Raw genomic sequence first — 19,499 nt, 5'->3', positions numbered from 1 at the left:
TGCAATTACAAACAGCAGTTTTTTTACAGGTTCCAGAGTAGAACAACAGAAGCAGCAAAACTTGAAGCAGAACTAAATAAAGCTCAGAAAACACTGAAAGCTGCAGAGATACTGATAAATCAGCTCGATAGGGAACACAAAAGATGGAACACTCAGGTTAGTGAAAATTTTTGTAAGCAAATCTTATAGCTAATGATGTGAAAATTGAGGTTTTGCACTGTTTGGAGAATGTGAATTATTGCCATTTTGTGTCTCCTGAGTACATTTTTGTAATTTCTCATTAGAAAAAAAAGCTTTTCGTCCTTCTGAAACTTCTTTGCACACACAGGCCCTCCTTCAGTCTGAAACAAAAAATTTCAAGATATATACAAGCTGAAAATAGCTGTCAAGAAAGTGATGCCAATCTTTCTTGGTTATCTAAAACTGGAAAAAATCTCCTGCTGAGAGACATGGTCCTGTCTCTCAACTGACACTGAAAAAAGCCTAAACAATTAGACCAAGTGCATTTTGAAGAACCAAAGTTAGGGTTTGATAAGTCCTTCCTTTAGGTTGACTAGCATAATGGAAAAAAAGGTTGATTTTCCTGTGAAAGTTGCTTTAAAACTATCCCATCTTCTATAGTAAGGATTGTGTGTATTTGAACACCAGATTTTAAAAATTTCTAAAAGTGGTTGCTCACAGTTTTTCTTTCTGGTACATTACCCCTGTCTTTAGAAAGTCCAGGTTATCTATTAATGTCATACACGGTATTTTTCTCCAAAATATTGGAACATTTCAAAGCAGAGGTAATGTAGTGCAGATAAATTATTTGAAGATATATGATAAATTTATTTTATCACGTAAGTCTGCAGTGAGTCACATTTTTAAGTATAATGGGTACATATAGTATTTCCATATTGTGAGTGGTACTCACTAGCTAACTGACTAGGGACGCGTATTTCTTATTTTTCTTACTATAATACTATTTACCCAGTTGCTTATAAGTGAAAAGGTGACCTGTTCATCAGATTGATAGATTTTTAGTAGCTAAGTTCTCAGAAATTTCTGTTCATGTTCTAGCCCAGAGCTAAAAAGAACTTTTCCCATACTTTCATGTGTGTATAGCTGTGAGTTAGCTATGTATAGATACCTGAAATACAAAAGAGAGAGACTGTGTCAATTGTATTCTTATGGAAGAAAAATTTAATTCTGACTTTCTAGTAACTGATGAGAAATATTAACTTAATTTTTGTTTGTCATATACCTGTATATTCTGTTCTGATTTTTTTTAAGGTGTCAGAGATAGCAGATGAACTGGCTACACTGCCTAAAAGAGCTCAGTTAGCAGCTGCATTTATTACTTATCTTTCTGCTGCTCCTGAAGATCAGAGGAAAACCAGCTTGGATGAATGGACCAAATCAGCAGGCCTTGAAAGTAATTGTGTGTGTGTGTGTCTGTGTGCCTATGTGTAAGTAGTTAAGCTTGATTGAGAAATGCCAGTGAGTTCTAATGGACAGTCTCAATTGTCTTGGTGTTCCAACTGAAAAGCGACATTCTCTTAATAAGTACTAGTATATACAGACTATTTCTTAGTATAACTCTAGAAATTATTAAGATTACAAATTCTTAAGATTTAGCTCTGTAGTCCATGTTTAAAAGTAAAAGTTTACATAAATAAATGTATTCACACTAACTGTTGTAAATTTGCCATTGTGTTCTGAATGCTTCTGCTTTTCCAGTTATTTTTTCGATATGTGTTAGTAACACATTTAAATATTTTTTATAACACTAGCTGGTTAATAGTATTAAGTTCAAGAAATAAAATAATAAAGGAAATCTGCAGACTTGCACTGTAGATTAGACAGAGTTTTTGCTGTATATAGAGTGGTAAATGCTTAAAAATTATGCAGACTACAGTACTAGCAAAAACTTAAACTTTTTTATTTATTAGATTTCAATTTACGGCGTTTCCTGTGTGCAGAAAGTGAAGAGTTAGTCTGGAAGAGTGAAGGTTTACCTTCAGATGACCTTTCAATAGAAAATGCTCTTGTCATTTTGCAGGTAATTTGGTGGGATTTTTTGTTTTATCTTGGAAGTATTTAAATTTCTACAAATTTCAGTAACATAGCGTCATTCTGAAATTTTGAACCATTTCATTTGTGTTATTTTATTAGCACCACAGAACACACACAGAAACCAATACTTACGTAAATCTGGGTTTTCTGTAGCAAGAAGAAAAACAGTTAAAGAAAATGCATATTTTTTGATTTTGCTTTTATAATTTTCTTCCAGATGTTGAAAAGACAAAGCCTGATATTAGTCTATTCAGGCTTAAAGAGTGAATAATTATGAACAGCAACACAAACAGTGGAAGATTATATCCTATGTTCACTTTGACATATCATTTCTAATATTTTTTCTCAGAAAAAGGGAAAAGCCATGTGCAGATACATTTTACAAGAACTAGAGTTTAAACCCTTAGATATCATCAGATAAGCTCTGTGATACAGGATGCAAGATGCCGTTCACTTAAGGGCAGTAGCTAATAATATTTGAGAGAAATATGATAATACTATACTGTATGATTCAGTTTTATCATATAGTTATATATAGATAAATAAAATGAACGATATCCATATACAATTGCATTTATGCACATAATATTGTTGTTATAATGTAGTAATTTACTAGATCTGCTAGAAAGTAAAGATTTAGTGCCATGAGGAGAATCTGCATTTGCCACTTGGATGATTGATGATTCTCTCAAATCAGCTACAGCCTTTTCTCTGATTTAAATTTATTTTGCTTTATCATCTTGACAGTACATCTAGCTACTCCTTTCTCACTTGCTTGAAAACTCTTCAATAAATACCATCTTGTACACTTACAGTTACTTATATGCTGTAATCAAATCTTATTTTTGATTTTCCTCAGTTGAATAGATTGAGTTGTTAAAAATCTCACTGTGTATGCAGAGCTTTTCAAGTGCTCCCTCCGCCCAACTAATTCTTTATGGACAGTTTTTTTCACCATCCTTTTAAAATTGAATTGAATGTGGTATTTTACCAAAGTCATTTACAGCATGGTTCTCAAGCTTTTCTGCTGCTCGTTGTCTTTTGATGTTTGGATATTGTCTCTGTTTCCCTGTCATGCAGCTTGAGGTCTGTATTGTTACTCAGTTTGAAATAGTAGGACTCAGAACCTTAAAAAACCCCAAACGTTGAAAGTGTACTTCTATCAGAATGAACCAGAGAATTTCTGAAAATACATGTTTAAACCCTCAGCCAGTTTGCTGTTGACACAAAACTGGGAGGAGTGTCTGATCAGAGGGTCGAGCTGCTGCCCAGAGGGTCCTTGACAGGCTGAAGAAGTGGGCTGACAGGAACCTCATGAAGTTCAACAAGAGGAGCTGCAAGTCCTGCACCTGGGGAGGAGCAACCCCAGACACCAACATGTCTTGGGGGTTACCCAGTTGCAAACAGCTTTGCAGAAAAGGACCTGGGGGTCCTGGTGGATGCCAGGTTGTACATAAGCCAGTAATGGGCCCTTGTAAAAAAGAAGACCAATTGTGTCCTAAACTGCTGTAGGCAAATTATTGGCCGCAGGTCAAGGAAGGGGATCCTTCCCCTCCTCAGTCCTGATGAGGCGACAACTGGAATGTTGTGTCCAGTTCATCAATACAAGTGAGACATGGATGTACTCGAGAGATTCTGGTGGAAGGCCACAACGATGATGAAAGCACTGAAGTTTCTCTCCTGTGAGGAAAGGCTGGAGAGCTGGAACTGTTGAGCCTGGAGAAGAGAAGGATCAGGGGAATCTTTTCAATGTTTATAAATACTTGAAGGAAGGGTGCAGATAGGATGGAGCCAGGCTCTTTTCAGTGGTGCCCAGGGGCAGGACCAAAGGCAATAGGCATAGACTGACACATGGAAAGCTCTGTCCTATCATTAGAAAACACTTTTTTACTGTGAGGGTGACTGAGCACTGGCATAGGTTGCCCAGGGAAGTCTCCATCCCTGGAGATACTCAACAGCTATTGGGACATGAGCCTGGGCAACCAGCTCAATCTCAGCCATTCTGTGGCTCTGTAAAATCTTAAATGCACATGTCAGCAGTGAATAGGTCTCTTTTCACTTCCTCTCCTCCTACCATTTCTGGTCACTCTGTTGTGACCGTTGTGTAAGTTCTGAGCACTTACATAATTAGTGTATCAGTGATTAAAGTCTCAACATTTAGAAAGCAATGTGTATGGCATAGCATATCTTTATATAATAGTAAAGCTTTGCACAGTACTGGTATGGGAACCACACACTGATTTTTTTTTTTTTTTTTACAAAAATGAAAGCCTGCTGTCTCATCAGTGTTCATATTACTAGGCAATATCACCAAATATTTTATATCATAGTGTTTCTAAGTTTGAGATCTGGATTTATTTGTTATTGTAAGTAAAATGCTATTGGTATTTTATTCCTGCAAAATAGTTATATTCATTATTATTTCTAAAATACATTGAGGTCCAAACCCAGATGTACTGTACCTTTGCCCACTACAGGAAGAAAAAGTTATTTTGTTACTAGGCTGCTATTGTTTTTTATGAGTTAAAAAAAAAAAAAATTAAAATGGCTGTACTTTGGGGAAATAGAAAAGGACTTTGTTCAATTTTATTCTTAAACAAAGTAGATTTCAGAAAATTTATTTATTTGTTTATTTATTATTCTTCCCCTAGAGTAAAGTTTGCCCATTTTTGATAGACCCTTCTTTCCGGGCTACTGAATGGCTGAAGACACATTTGAAGGAATCACGTTTGGAAGTTATTAATCAACAGGTGCAATATTTACTCTTGGTCTTACAGTTCTTTTCTGCTTGAGCTCATTCCATTCCAGACTTAGAGAGCAGTTTTTAAAGGGATGTGACAACAATCACTGAAAATGGGGTTATATTCCATGAAGCATGTGATTTCTCACAGAGTTCTAGGTTACAATGACTCTTACATGACATTGAAAATTGTTTACTCAAGGAGGAGATCAGAGTATTTAAGGGTAAAAATCTGGTATTACTTCTACAAGTTTATCTCTTCATGCTTCCCCCTGCAGGAGTATCAGTATTTCCTGCTGAGAGGGAGATAGCGAAAGGTTTGTAAACGGAGAGGTCTTTTGTATTCTTGGTTGCAGTTCACTTTGTTTCAGGAGTGTGTATACACTTCTTCCCTATGATCTTTGTGTTGTATTCTCTGTATTTGAAATAGAAGGTTGGATTTCAGTTTGCGATTAAGGTACCTAAGGTTAATTGTCTCCATGTTACTGTTTACATGGGTGGTGAGACTTGGTTCAGTTACACACACACAGAAGTTAGGCATCCAGGGCCCTTCAAAAGTCCCTTACTGAATCCTGCTTGGCCTGAAGATGCTGATTCAACAGAATGTAGGTCTTTCACAGATCACTGGTAGCTCTGCACAGGCCTTCTAGTTACTCTCTGATGGTATTAAATGCATACCTTTGGGTGATTTAAGGTTTCTCCTGCTAGCTGATTGGCTTGATTACTTTTTAGGCTCTGTTGTCTGCGTTGTCTAGGGTCTCCATTAACTGTAATGGAATCTTAAACACCATGTGCATGTTTAGACACCTACATACAAAAGAATGTGTTTAGATATCATGATTTCTGTCCTTAGGTCTGATTCAGTTTTGAGACATAGCTACCTGATAACATTTGAGATGTGTTAACAAGCTAGGACTTCCAGGTGCACCTGAAATGTAACACAATACCTGTGGTAGACCTGCTTTCTTCTGGTGGCACTTGGAGAGCTCAGCGTCTTAAATGGGTTGCCTGTATGTCAGTAATTGAATAGATCAAACTCACTTAAATTAAACATTTGTGGTTAAACCCTGAAATATCATATCACAGAATCACAGAATCCCAAGGATTGGAAGGGACCTCAAAAGATCATCTAGTCCAACCATATGATGGCTGTAATAGAACTTTTCACCAATATTAGTGAATTTAAGATTCAGACTCCTGGTATAATGCCTTTCTGTTCATTTTGAAGTGTTAATATTTCATAAAAACATGACTCAAAGCAATTTATTTTTATTTGCCTAGGACACCAACTTCTTAACCGCTCTGGAGCTGGCAGTGAGATTTGGAAAAACACTTATTATACAGGAAATGGATGGAGTAGAGCCTGTACTTTACCCATTGCTAAGAAAAGATCTTGTTGCTCAAGGTAAATGACCAAGATCTTTACAAATGCTTGTTCAAAGCTTTTGTAGGTTAGATCTGTATATAGCTTATAAAAATTGATTTTTCTGAAAACATCAGTACTGTATATTTTTTTCCTCTCTAACATTAAACTGCTGCTAACACTTCAGTGCATGAAATAAGCTGGAGATGTGTCTTGTTTAGTAAGTGGAAAAATACTGAAAAGTATTTAGAATTTTTTTGACTGGAATCATAATAAAATATTTTTATCAACTCTTCACAATTAAAATTTTAAGTTAATTTCAAACACATAGTTTTATTTAGATTTAGTTGCTTTAAAAGGCTGATATGTAAAATTGAGTTGAAAGTTTAGCAAAGATAAACAGTAATAATGTATCTCAACATGAATTATATTGGGTTATATTGTATATTTTAAAATTATATCAAAAGAGCCAAGTGGACTAAAACAATACACAATGTATGTTTTAAATATTTTCCAAATTGTTGTTAATTTAGAAAAGCGTTAGTTGCACAGCCTGTACCTGTAATTTAACACTATGAAATTTGGGCACTGAAAATAGCTCAAGAATCCTTTTTGTTGTCAGATCTAATAGTGGCTGAGGTAGATGTAATTCTTTAAATGTAAATTCATGGTAATAATAAATGTAGAACACCACCAAAGTGTGGTGACTTCAGGGATCTGTAGGAGGCTAGGTCGAACATCTTTATAATTTTTCTTTTCCACTAGCTTCTGTTGAACAGAGATACAGTGTTACAGGTATCTTAACTGTTTTTACTTAGAGAATCAAATGAAGAGATGAATATGTCTGCAGAACTGTGGAGAAAGAAGATTAAATAAAAATATATTAGTTTATTCAGGGGAGTTGCTCACAATACTCAGGAATCCTCATGTTAATGTGCTAAGTTAATGCTAGGTCTCCGCAAGTCCAAACTAGGTAGCTGGTTTTTGAAAAGGGAAGAAGAATGGGTTGCTGTTTGAGTCTTTTCAGTCACTTCACAAGCAAGCACACACTCCTCCTCTTTGTGAAAAAGTGGAGGTGGAGGCCTATCTGTAGGATTTTGGTTGTGATGACTCTACATCTTTTTCATTACTTGGAATGAAATGTAAAGAAAAATATGAATATATATACTGCAATAAATTTGTCTTAGTACAGCTTTCATTTTGTCTTTGACATTTTTACAGCATAGGCCTAAAATTTATTTTGATCTTTCGCACAGAAGCGAAATTGGTATGTGATTTTCATCTCTACCAGTGTTTTAGCAAGAGATTTATATTGAGAGCATTTCCGATCTGCTCCTAGTGCTAAAAATAGAGAAGCACCTAAGTATGTTACCTCAGAAATTTCTCTGGAAAGGAAATTTTCACTTTGAAACTTTTCATCCTATAATTCTGTTCCTCCTTCTTTTTTAATATCTGGAAGCAAATTCTTACTCTATTCATGTCATTGTTTGAGTCTATTCTTTTCTGACCCTGCTAGAACGGAAACCCATGGTAGAGGGAAGATGGCGAGAGGCCATCCATGTGCTTTCGTTGTGTGACAGGCATATCAAGAAATGTCAGAAATACTAGGAGTAAAAACAGATTGAAAACCATGACAGAAGAAATTAAATACATTAATTGTTTCTTTCATATTGTGATTAAATTAAATGTATTTATAATAAGACAAGTGTATGGGATATTTTTTAATGGAATATTTTTTCTTTCAATTTAATAACTAGATATTCCAGCATCTTTAGTTCCATAGACATTCTGTATAACAATTATCATAGAAAGTAATTTTAATAGAATTACGATCACACAGTAACCTTCTACAAGTAAATGTAGCAGATCCAGAGATGAAATCTAGTGGTTTTGGATTACATTCAGAAAATGTTGAACCATCTTAAGTTCACCAGTGTGTAATTATGGCTAGTGTGTTTTGGTAGAACAGTTTACCGATGCAGAAATAATAAGAGTGTAAATGAGTATGGTTTAAGTTATGACAGGATTGTTACACAAAAGGGTAATCTCCAGTGCATCTTCTGTTGTCTGTTGTCTCCTATTCATTGCCTGAAGATTCATTAATGTTCCTTTACTTCAAGTGCTTTTTTTTGCCATTTATGCTTTTTGTATTGGGTAAGGATAATTAAACTACTCGGTGTATTAAATATGTTCACCATGTAACTTCCTTACACTAGTGCTGTATATTGCATTCTTTTATCTAACAATGCAGCATAGGTTACTTTCCTTAAGTTTTTAAAATTTATTTTTCTTTCTGAACAATTACAAATTTTGATGAATGTTTGCATCTATCGCTCATAAAGTATTACACAAATACCATTATTTTGAGATAAGTCTAGAATGTTCCAATCAGAGTATAACATTCTTTATTTTCTACAGGACCCCGTTATGCTATACAAATAGGTGAAAAAATGATAGATTATAATGAAGATTTCCGTCTTTTTCTATCGACAAGGAACCCCAATCCCTTCATTCCACCTGATGCTTCTTCTATTGTTACTGAAGTAAACTTTATCACGACAGGAAGTGGCTTAAGAGGACAGGTAGGCATTTAGAATCAAAACAATGTATGTATAGCAGACATCTGTAGCTACATCCAGCTTCTGGAAGAAGTCCTACGGTGCAGTTTTCATTAAGGCTCATGGAGATATTTTCTAGAACATAAATATAAATGGGAACATCAATGCTGAAACTAAATTTAAATTTTGAAATCTTGTTTCTATGCACTTGGAACTGAGTAGTGAGTCCGATAGAGAAAATGGAAACCATCTCATTGATGTCAGTTGCAACAGATTAATTACTAAGCTTCTGTTTCCTGTTCAAGATGCATTTATGGTACTGTGGAAACATTTTTGTTATTGTTCTCCAGTATCCCAGTTAGAGAATAATGCAAGGATAACTTGTGTACAGGAAAAATTTGATGGAATCAAAAACTGTATATTTTACTTCTTTCAAAATGTTAGTAGCTTTTGAGTATTTTTATTTTTAACATCTAGGAAGTAAAATGTAGCATACTGATGGAAGAGAGAAAGAAAAGACAGGAATTAAGGGAAGAAAATCCCCTCTGTATTTGTTATGAAATAAGTTTTTCCAAACTAACAAGAGGCTTAGAATGGGATGTAAATGTCAGTAAGTAAGACATAATTCAAAATGTGAAACGCAGAGATGCAGAACCAGCATTGCACAATGTAACCAAGTGAACTGACTCCCTTTTTAAGTGGAAATACAGAAAAAAAACTTTGTTTTTTTGTTTTCTCTGTTTGTTGGCAGGAGAGGGGTTTGGCTTTTGGTACATCGGCTGGAAAATAATTTGCTGCCATTCTGTCCAATTTTTGCTTTCCATCACTTACATCTTTTTGTATCTGATAATAGTATATACTAATGAAGGCTGCCAATCATTTAAGCACAGATGTGATTCAGATTGAAGTGCAAAGGTTTAGGTAGCAGCATAAAAGGGTGTGGATCAATGTCCTTAATAAAGTGATACAGTGCCTTTTGAGATGTCCTTCAGTATCTCACCTGACCAACATCTGCTATTATACAAAAGGGCATGGTTCACAGTAATTCCTGAATTATACTGGCCACTGTAGGATATTCTGGGTGGCTACATAGATTTAATGCTGTTGGGCGTCTGGGGCAACTGAGTAAAACACTCAGAAGTCTGATTGCAAGAATATAGACTATATACCGATATATGAATAATGAGTATATATTATTCTATATACTTAATGAATATATATTAAAAATATTAGTGTTTGTTATCCTGTTGAATAATCTCATTTCTTTTTAGCTTTTGGCTTTAACAATTCAGCATGAAAAGCCTGATTTGGAAGAGCAGAAGACAAAACTGTTACAACAAGAAGAAGATAAGAAGATACAGTTAGCTAAGCTTGAGGAATCTCTTTTGGAGGTAAAATAAATTCACCTCCTTTATATCTGTTAGACTGAAAAGTCTATTGGTCTAAAATAATCCCATATCGGTGTCATTAGAAATAATACAAAATACCATATTGGTATGTGTTTGAATGAAGATAGTGAGAGTGTTGGAATAATGAGCCCTCAGAATTTTTCGTTTGAGAAAATAAAAGCATTATTTGCCTAGGCCTGTTGGAAGAGTGAAGTAGATAAAGTATGTACATTTGTCATGAAACCATAATATTTCAATACATTAAGCATTATCAAAGTTAAACACATGAATAGATATAGACTTGTTAAGATTGATTAGAAATGTCATTAACTTTAATGCATTAAAAAAGAGAAAGTTTTGATAAAAATTAACTATTTATTTTTCAAATTATGAGTTTTAAAAGAAGTCACATTTTTAAGTTTGTGAATCATGTTAAATGACTGTTTTCCCAGTTGAGAAATTATTCTGTATTGTGAATGGAAAAAAAACTGACAGAAAAATTCCTGGTAGAAAATGTAAATATTTGTTCAGAGAGACATTTAGAAATTTATACCTCCACAGTTTTTTCTTGTTAGCAATGAACTGTATATTCATTATACTTAGCATTTTGATTGCTCATATTTACAATTAATATTCTCAATTTTCAGTTTACCTTTTTATTTTAATGAAAGTAATGATGCTTGGAAACACTTGTACAGCTCTATAAGAAAAAGTAGCTTCCAAGGAAGAGGCACTGTTTTCTTTTCTGCTTGCATTTTGTGTATTTCACAGAACTGTACTTCATGCCGATAGGAATCATTCTCAAATCCTTCTTTTTTCTAAGATGTCATAGGTGCAGAGAGATTGACTTGCTGACTCAAAACCCTTAGTCTGTAGCCAAGTCATAGAACTTTTCAATATTCATAACAATGGACTTAACATAAGCTAGTCAGTTTTACAAATACTAAGCTGAAATCTTACTTAAAATTGTGATGGGGCAGATTTCTCTTACAGGCACAGGGAAATTCGTTCTCTAAAAAAAATCCATATTCACAGCTGATCATTTTTTGGCACCTTAGTGTCTGCCAGAAGCTGAGTTCAGAGATGCAAGCAAAAACCATCCATTCTTTAGAACAGATTCTCTGTGTGATGCTGGAACTCCAAAATCTTTCACATTTGTCCAGTCTGAATTGTCAAGTGCAGAATTTCAAGTAATAGGCTCCTAAAATAACAGCAACAAAAAGTGGCCAAGTGTTAACACTGGGGTTGATTTTAGCCTTGGCATTTTTGTTAGCACTGAAGTCAGAATACTGTTTGACCCTGAGGGAAAAAAAAACCCTAAAGCTCAGTGGAAACTGACAGGTGCTACATGGACTTTGTCCACAAATAAGTCAGTGCTGGAGGTGATCTAGCTAAATTCCAGTTAATCCAGAACCAACATCAGCATGCTATCTGAAGTACTATACTGGCTTTCTCCTGAAAGCTTTGGGACAAAGACACACATTCTGTGGCTGTCTCATAGCTCACACTATAAATCCTTATAGCAAAATCAGATTCCTTGAAAAAACAGATGATCTTGGCCTTGTCCTAAATTCTTTTCAACTAGAGAACAAAGTGCATTTTACTGTTCTAACTGGTGAATCTCTTCTTCCAAATGTCCTGAAATGCTGTTCTCCAGGTAGTTGTTCAGAACTGACAAGAAGCCAATATGGCGGTGTTGTCTGACTAAAAAAAAATTGTAAAGAATTGTAAAAAATAATAATAATTAAAAAAAAGTACTGACATGTATTTACTGCAGGTTAGTAAAACCCCTTAAAAATAGTGAGCCATTCAAGCTTTTCCCACTATTTACTAGAAATGAAATTGTTTGCACAGGAGAACTCGGGGAAAATGCAGGATATTATCAAGGATTTTAAAGGGATCTCTTAAAACAAAATTGTTGTAATTGTGAGTATTCATCTCAGTTGGAAAAGAGAACTAAATTATATAGGGGATATTGGAATGCTTTTGGAAGTAAATGAATTCATGAATGACTGGGTACAGGAAGTCACTACTAGTAGCCATTTTCAGGTTACATTGGTAGTTAAATAGAAGAAAAAAATAACCCTAATTTTTATTTATCATGGGGATATTATGGCTAAACCTCTGATCAAAGAAATTATGCTCAAAAGCTTCCTGACAACTTAAGTTCCAGAACCTGGCAGTCTGTGTTTTCGGAGTTTGTTCTTGAGGTTTTATTTTCCATGCATCTAGTAACCACCTGCTTTCTAATACTCTTGATACATTCAGAGAAGGACAGCTTCCAAAATGGTTGCTTTACAGGGTTTCTGTAATGTGACATAGATGGCTATTTTTTTTTTTTTCCACAGACACTTGCAACATCACAAGGCAATATACTAGAAAATAAAGATCTGATTGAATCTTTGAATCAGACTAAAGCAAGTAGTGCACTCATCCAGGAATCACTTGCTGAATCTCACAGACTTCAGAGTTTCCTTGATAAGGTAGAAGAATACTTTGATCTTTTATTGCTGTTTTTCTCCTGCTAAGAATAATCATCTATATAGAGAGATGCTGATCATACACTCCTATATCCACAAGAGTATAAAATCAGTAACGTACTAAGTTAATTTTTTTAAGTAAAAGATACGTGGGATATGCAAGTACAGAAAATATTTTCATGAATTAAATTCCTTTGCTTTACACATGCTGAATAACTACACAATTTAAAGTCTGTTAGTTTCAATTAAAGGATTTTTTCCCAAGGACTTAGGGGCAAGTAATGGGCTTTGACGTTATTTTTGCCATCTACTCTTATCATAGAATCATAGAATCAACTAGGTTGGAAAAGACCCTTAAGATCATCAAGTCCAGCCATTACCCGAAGACACACTCTTGCAAACAGTGTGGCTCACATGGATGTTCTTACTTAACATATCCCTTGCTACTGCAAAAATTTAGATCACTGCTGATGCTATTAATCTAACATGCTCTTTTAGTAACACATTGCAGGGGTTTCCTCTTTGCTCTTATATGTTTAAAATTTTCTTTTAAATTTTGAGATGTTCTGTGGTGGGAAGAGACCTCAGTGTTCTAGGGATTAATTTCCAAAATGTTCTTCATAATTCAAAGATTTTTTTTTTTCTAAAAATCATTTCTTTCAGTTTTGAAATCTAAAGAAAATGTTTAAGTCTTGAGTGAATGGCCCTCAACTTGAAGAATCGGAAAGGATTCCATTTTCTAAAGCAGTGGGAGTCATCTGAATGTTTTTTTCGGTGGGATGAGTAAATGTGGAATATCCGGTAGATGGCAGTAGTGTTCTGGGTTTATATCTAAGTGTGTTTGTTTTATCCCCAGGAGAGGGACGCCTATCTCCCGTTAGCTGAGAGTGCCAGCAAGATGTACTTCATTATCTCTGACTTGTCCAAAATTAATAACATGTACCGTTTTAGTTTGGCGGCTTTCCTCCGACTTTTCCAAAGGGCTCTACAAAGCGAGCAGGTATTTTCTGTTTTCCTGAAGCTGTTAATGCTGCAGAAGGATCAATCTGCTTTGATCCTTAGAATTTTTTAGTTGCTCTGAACATTCTTAGAAAATAATGGATAATAATAACACAATGAAATGTATGATAAGTAGTAATACTGAGCTGATGTGCTTTAGATATGCAGAATACTACATATGGATTTTTTAATGTCCTTAAGTTACATATAAATTTGTAAAATTGTTGTGACAACTGAAAACAAAGTAACTCTTATTTGTAATTTCAGGGTCGCTCTTTGTTTAAGGTGATTTAAGAAAAACAAAGTTTTTTATAACTTTAATAAGGACTTTAATTAAAGAAATTACTGGTCTAATCACAAATAACACTAATTCTATCAACAAAGGGTAGAATAGGAAAAGAGATATTTCTACATGATTCAGTTAGCTGAAGGAAGATCAAAAATGTATCTACTTTTTTGCACAGTTTGTAAGCGTGCATGTGGCCTGGCTTATGAAAAACATAATTTTTACTTTTATGTATTCTGCTGGTCAGTATATTCTTACAGAAGCAAAGAATTATAGATTTATGCCTTGTCACCTCATTCTTTAGATTTAAAACTCCCACTGAGTAATGATTCATATTCTTTTTATTCAGCATCTCCAAAATTCACCTTACTTCTTTTTGTTTCCACTTTAAAAAGGCATTCACCAGCCTTTCATCGTGTCACTTTTAGATTCTCCTTTATTCTGGCATCTGTGCTTACAACTTTCTTTCAGCTCCAGTCATTACCAGGAACATGGTTCTGACTACGAGAACTTACCCTCTTTAAAGTTCTTTACCTATTAACAACACGAGCTTCTAAATTCTTGTTCTTACGTTCACACTCTTTCATAATGTCATTTCTTCCTGCCTACTATGTTAGCTATTTAAAGCTCAACTTCTGTTTTTGCTGTCTTTCCTTTTTTTCTTTTTTGCTTCTCTATCCAATTTTGCATTTTTCCCAAGCTGTCTTTTAGGCATGGGAAAGCTATTAGTCGAATCAGCTTGTGAATCCAGATTTTCCTTCTTTATAAACTCATCTCTTCAAATAGCAACATGGTGGAAAGGAACTTGTCTCTGATAAATCTCATACCAACTGTTACTTCCCTCACCTCCCCCTTCCTTCTATTTTATTCTGTTTTATCCTTTCTTTCAATTTTCTTCTGTTATAATTAGTCTTTTTGTCTGTAAGCTTTGAAGAACAGGGTATATTTACTATTTTCTACAATGTTTACTTCAGTTGGTCCAAATTTGGCTGGAGGTTTAGCAGCTACACTTAATGTCAACACACCTGTTTAATAACATTAAATATAATAATTTAATAAATAAGCAGTTTTTTACCATGTGAAAACTATGAAATTTCAATGATATTAATGTTAGGAGAAGAAACTGGCCTCTCATTATCTATGTATTTATTTTATATATAAAATGTTCTAAAATGTTCACAGTCAAAATATTTCTCAATGCTTCATTATGAACTTCTCATTTCATCATCTACTTGCTGATAGCTGCAGTTGAATTCAGTAATACGTTTTTAGAACTAGTAAGTGTCATGTAGAGTCCAGATTGTTTGTGTCCTTCTGCTGAAATTTACAAGGTACATAAAAAGATTTTTACTTCCACATGAATTTTGAAATCCAAACTTTCTTTTTAGGATTCAGGCAATACTGAGGAAAGAATCAAGTTGCTTATTTGTTCATTGAAACACACAGTGTATGAATATGTTTGTCGTTGTTTATTTAAGGTAAGATTGTGGGGGATTTTTTTTGGCTTTTATGCAGTGCATTAAATTTGAAAATATTCTTTCAGCAACAAACGCTTTCATGTACTTCAAATAAGTAGTGTGTTAATACATATGTAATGCATGCAGAAAATCACACTTGCAATATATAACATGAAAAATCAGGAGTACTAACAATTAGGATATGACAATATTAAGATTGCTTATGCACATTTCTCCATAGAGCAGTTTTCTAATGGACAAGGGTATTCTCAGTCTAGTCCTATTTCTGCTTTACCTCTGGCTCCTCACCTTTGCCTCTTTCTGGCTTCTTGGCCAGTCCCAGGCTTTGCAGTCTTCTGGACACTTTTATTTCTAGCACTTCTGCCCATTAGTGTTTGACCTAGCTGTTGTGATACAATTTTGTGTGATTATTTGCTCTTTTTTTTTTTTTTTAATTTTTATAATGTTTTTATTAAAAGAAGCAACCAAAAAATCCCATCATAATAGTCTTCTTTCCACATCCTGCCTCAAATGTCTTACCTGCTGGCTTGTTTGTTTCTATCTTTTCCCCCGTTCCTCCATACAATGTTCTTCTTTTTTGCTTCTTTTTTGCTCTGTATTTGAATCGGGTGGCTTTTCTCTTCTTGCCTTCCTGGTGAAAACCTAGCATAGATATGCCTTTCACCTTCCATTTTAATTTTTACTTCCACGTGGAGCTGTCATAACAGGAGGTGTTTGTCTTATAGTACCAGGCTGAAGAATGCATAGTAGGTCTGCACAGATGATTTGAACAGTAGTACAATCATGCAAGTCTGGAGTTTGATCAGTGAGAATGGAGAGATCTTGGAAAATTTTGGACCTCCTTCCCCCACCCCCGTCTTTAGCAACACTATATTGAGGATGCAGGAGTAGTGGTTATTTTAAGGCCTTTGTTTTAACAAAGGCCAAGTGGATTCTCATGGAAGACTCATAAGAATTTAATATCTGTGTTTGAAGTCCTGAGCATGTGAAACCTTCCAATAAGTCATTACATCCTTCAAATATCAGAAGGCAGCTATTTTTATATATCAGAAAATATTAAAGATTTCAAAAGCAAGGCACAGATAGGAGATTTCTAGTAGGAGAGATTTTCATTATGAATCATCAGGTTGGAGTTTAGAAAATAATGAAAGTGTGTTACTGTGCAGCTTCAGACTAATGGTCCATCTAGCTTAGCATCATGTTCTGGTGAGATACATGATGCTAATGGAGAGAATAAGCTCCTCACTCCATCAGCAGTGCACTGCTAATTCTGCCTTTTATCCATGCAAATTTTTAAAGACTCCTGTAACACCGAGGCTTTACTTAGTGTCTCCAAAAATGGTATAGCTGATACCCTTTTAAGCATTCTAGAATTGGGATGGATGGTCTTGTTTGTCTTTCTGTGGTTAATAATTATGTTTGTGTGTACATGAACTTAATATATGCTAGTAACTGAAGTGAAGCACTGGGAATGGCCACCTCTACTGTTAATTTGTCACAATAGTTGCTGTCATAGGTTTGGCCTGGGTTAGTGTTGTGGTTTAAGCCCAGCTGGTAACTCAGAACCATGCAGCCACTCTCTCACTCCTGTCCCTTCTTTCTCTCTCCCGCTCTTGGAATGATGGGAAGGAGAATCAGAAGAATGTAAACCCCACGGGCTGAGATAAGAACAGTCCAGTAACTAAGGTATCGCACAAAACTGCTACTACTACCACCACCAATAATATAGGAAAATAACAAGGGGAGAGAATACAATTGCTCACCACCCACTGACTGATACCCAGCCATACTCGAGCAGCACTTTGAGGTTCATGGATGTGTTTTATTTATCAATACAGAAAGAACTTTAATGCTTTGTACAGTTTGACCCTGATTCCTAGTTGGGGCCTGTTTGCCCTCCAGTCCTACCCCTGTAAAAAAAGCACTAGTAAATGCATCCAAATTAAAATATAATGTACTTTATATGCTTTAATTGTATCTTTGGGGGTACTTTTTACCATATGGTTTTGTAATTGAAAGATTTAATAAACCAGAACTATTTAAAGCAGCAAACAACAACTTTAGGTATTGGTATCCAGAGAGATACAAACTATGCTGAGAGCTTGTTGTGGCTGCCATCCTGCATTTCTGCAGTTACGCAAATACTGCTTGTAGCGTCTGTGGCTCATATGAATTAAGTTACATATAGCCTTTTGGTAGTCAGTCATTCCAAGGGAAATTAAAACTAGTAGGGATATGGTCTCTAAGCCACATATATCCTTCAGTCAGTAAACCATAATTCTGGAACTTAATCATAGTATTGTTAAAAATACGCATGCAGATGCAGCTGAAGTCACGTTTACTGTATATGGTGAACATCTAGAGCACCCTTATTTCATGTTTTTGTTGTGTGTTGTTCTTACATCTGTTTCTGAACTTTTGTGTCAGACTTGTAAAAAGGTAAGTAATAATAAAAAGAAAACAAAGAATAATTTTGCCCTCTAACATAATTTTGTCCTCAAAAATATAATAGCCATTCAGATGAGAAAGCGAGTTATTAGTCAAACAGGTAATCTTTTACCTTATAACACGTAAGGAATATTTCCTAGAGTATGCTTCTTCATAATTGGTCCTGTATCTTTTTGAAAAATCCCAGGCAATTTACTTTTTTTACTTGTCAGTTTAATATTCTTCAAACTGGTAATTCTCTGACACTAAGGGAATGCTTACATGTGGGAAACCACACTGTGGAAAATTCAAATATCGTCAAGAATAGCATTATTTTCTATAGGACAGTAGATGCATTGTGTTTATCAGCTGGCTGAGATGCCTGTGCTTTGCAGACTTAACCCAGTCCCATTGTTGATTTTTCTTCCATTCTTCCCTGTCACCTGTGCTCTATGCTTCTCAGTTATGTCACACTTGAAAGAAAAAGAAGAGGTGCCACCTTAGAATCATAGAATAGTCAGGGTTGGAAAGGACCTTAAGATAATCTAGTTCCAAACCCCCTGCCATGGGCAGGGACACCTCACACTAAACCATCTCACCCAAGGCTTCATCCAACCTGGCCTCGAACACAGCCAGGGATGGAGCACTCACAACTTCCCTGGGCAACCCATTCCAGTACCTCACCGCTCTCACAGTAAAGAATTTCTTCCTTATCTCCAATCTAAACTTCCCCTGTTTAAGTTTGAATCCGTTACCCCTTGTCCTGTCACTACAGTCCCTAATGTGTAGTCCCTCCCCAGCATCCCTATAGGCCCCCTTCAGATACTGGAAGGCTGCTATGAGGTCTCCATGCAGCCTTCTCTTCTCCAGGCTGAACAGCCCCAACTTCCTCAGCCTATCTTCATACGGGAGGTGCTTCAGTCCCCTGATCATCCTCGTGGCCCTCCTCTGGACTTGTTCCAACAGTGAACAGAAGTGATGCAGCAGACCTGGGAAAAAAGTCAGCAGTTTACAGTGTTTTTTTTTTTATCTGTTTTGGTTTTCTGTTTTTGTTTCTGTTTTTCTCCAAAATTCTGTTTCAAAAATTTGCTATAAGATTTCAAGTGTTTCCTATGCACAGTTTAAAAAATAATGGATACCGTTCAGTATATTTGCTTTATTACAAGTACCATTATTTTCTTCTCCACTGGAATTTAGATGTACTTAGATACAGAGTTTGCATTAGTGTTTGTATCTAAGTTGCAGAGGTATAGCAATTTTGAATTAGCATATGTGTCATTATGTCAGTACTATGGAATTAGAAATATTTGATTAATTTTTTTTTTACTTATAAAAAAAAGCAGAAAAGTAAATTTTTATGAACATATAAATACATTTTTACCGCTTTTATTTCAGGCTGATCAGCTAATGTTTGCTCTGCATTTTGTACGAGGAATGCACCCTGAACTTTTTCAGGAGAATGTAAGTGCCAGAGGAGAAAATCCCCAAGTGATTTACTTAAATTTAATATGAAGAGTAAATATATAAATTTAATATGAAGAGTTATAAAGTTTTAAGTAAAGTCAGTAAGTGTAGGACTTGGGATTTTAGATATATATGCCACTATTTTTGTATGATAGTTACTTTTGGATGTCAACATTATATTTATTAGTTTCAAAGTGAAGATTACCATGAAAAGGTAGGTATATAGTTGCCTTTTAAATAAGGGTCAGAAAAAGATGTTTA

The 19,499-nt window shown here is 35.1% G+C and overlaps 1 protein-coding gene across 1 annotated transcript in view; it reads left to right on the top strand.

Moving 5' to 3' along the window:
• The window catches only part of DYNC2H1 (dynein cytoplasmic 2 heavy chain 1), a 169,158-nt gene that overhangs the window by 61,342 nt on the left and 88,317 nt on the right, over positions 1–19,499 (top strand). Inside the window, exons 61-71 of the mRNA XM_065678686.1 lie at positions 30–156; positions 1,273–1,414; positions 1,932–2,041; positions 4,707–4,805; positions 6,077–6,200; positions 8,577–8,740; positions 9,988–10,107; positions 12,453–12,587; positions 13,441–13,584; positions 15,258–15,347; positions 19,170–19,235. Coding sequence (XP_065534758.1) covers positions 30–156; positions 1,273–1,414; positions 1,932–2,041; positions 4,707–4,805; positions 6,077–6,200; positions 8,577–8,740; positions 9,988–10,107; positions 12,453–12,587; positions 13,441–13,584; positions 15,258–15,347; positions 19,170–19,235 — 1,321 coding nt within the window. The remainder of the gene's footprint in view (positions 1–29; positions 157–1,272; positions 1,415–1,931; positions 2,042–4,706; positions 4,806–6,076; positions 6,201–8,576; positions 8,741–9,987; positions 10,108–12,452; positions 12,588–13,440; positions 13,585–15,257; positions 15,348–19,169; positions 19,236–19,499) is intronic.

Source organism: Lathamus discolor, chromosome 4 (assembly GCF_037157495.1).
Source record: "Lathamus discolor isolate bLatDis1 chromosome 4, bLatDis1.hap1, whole genome shotgun sequence".
Taxonomy (NCBI): domain Eukaryota; kingdom Metazoa; phylum Chordata; class Aves; order Psittaciformes; family Psittacidae; genus Lathamus; species Lathamus discolor.
This window is presented reverse-complemented; position numbering and strand designations above follow the sequence as displayed.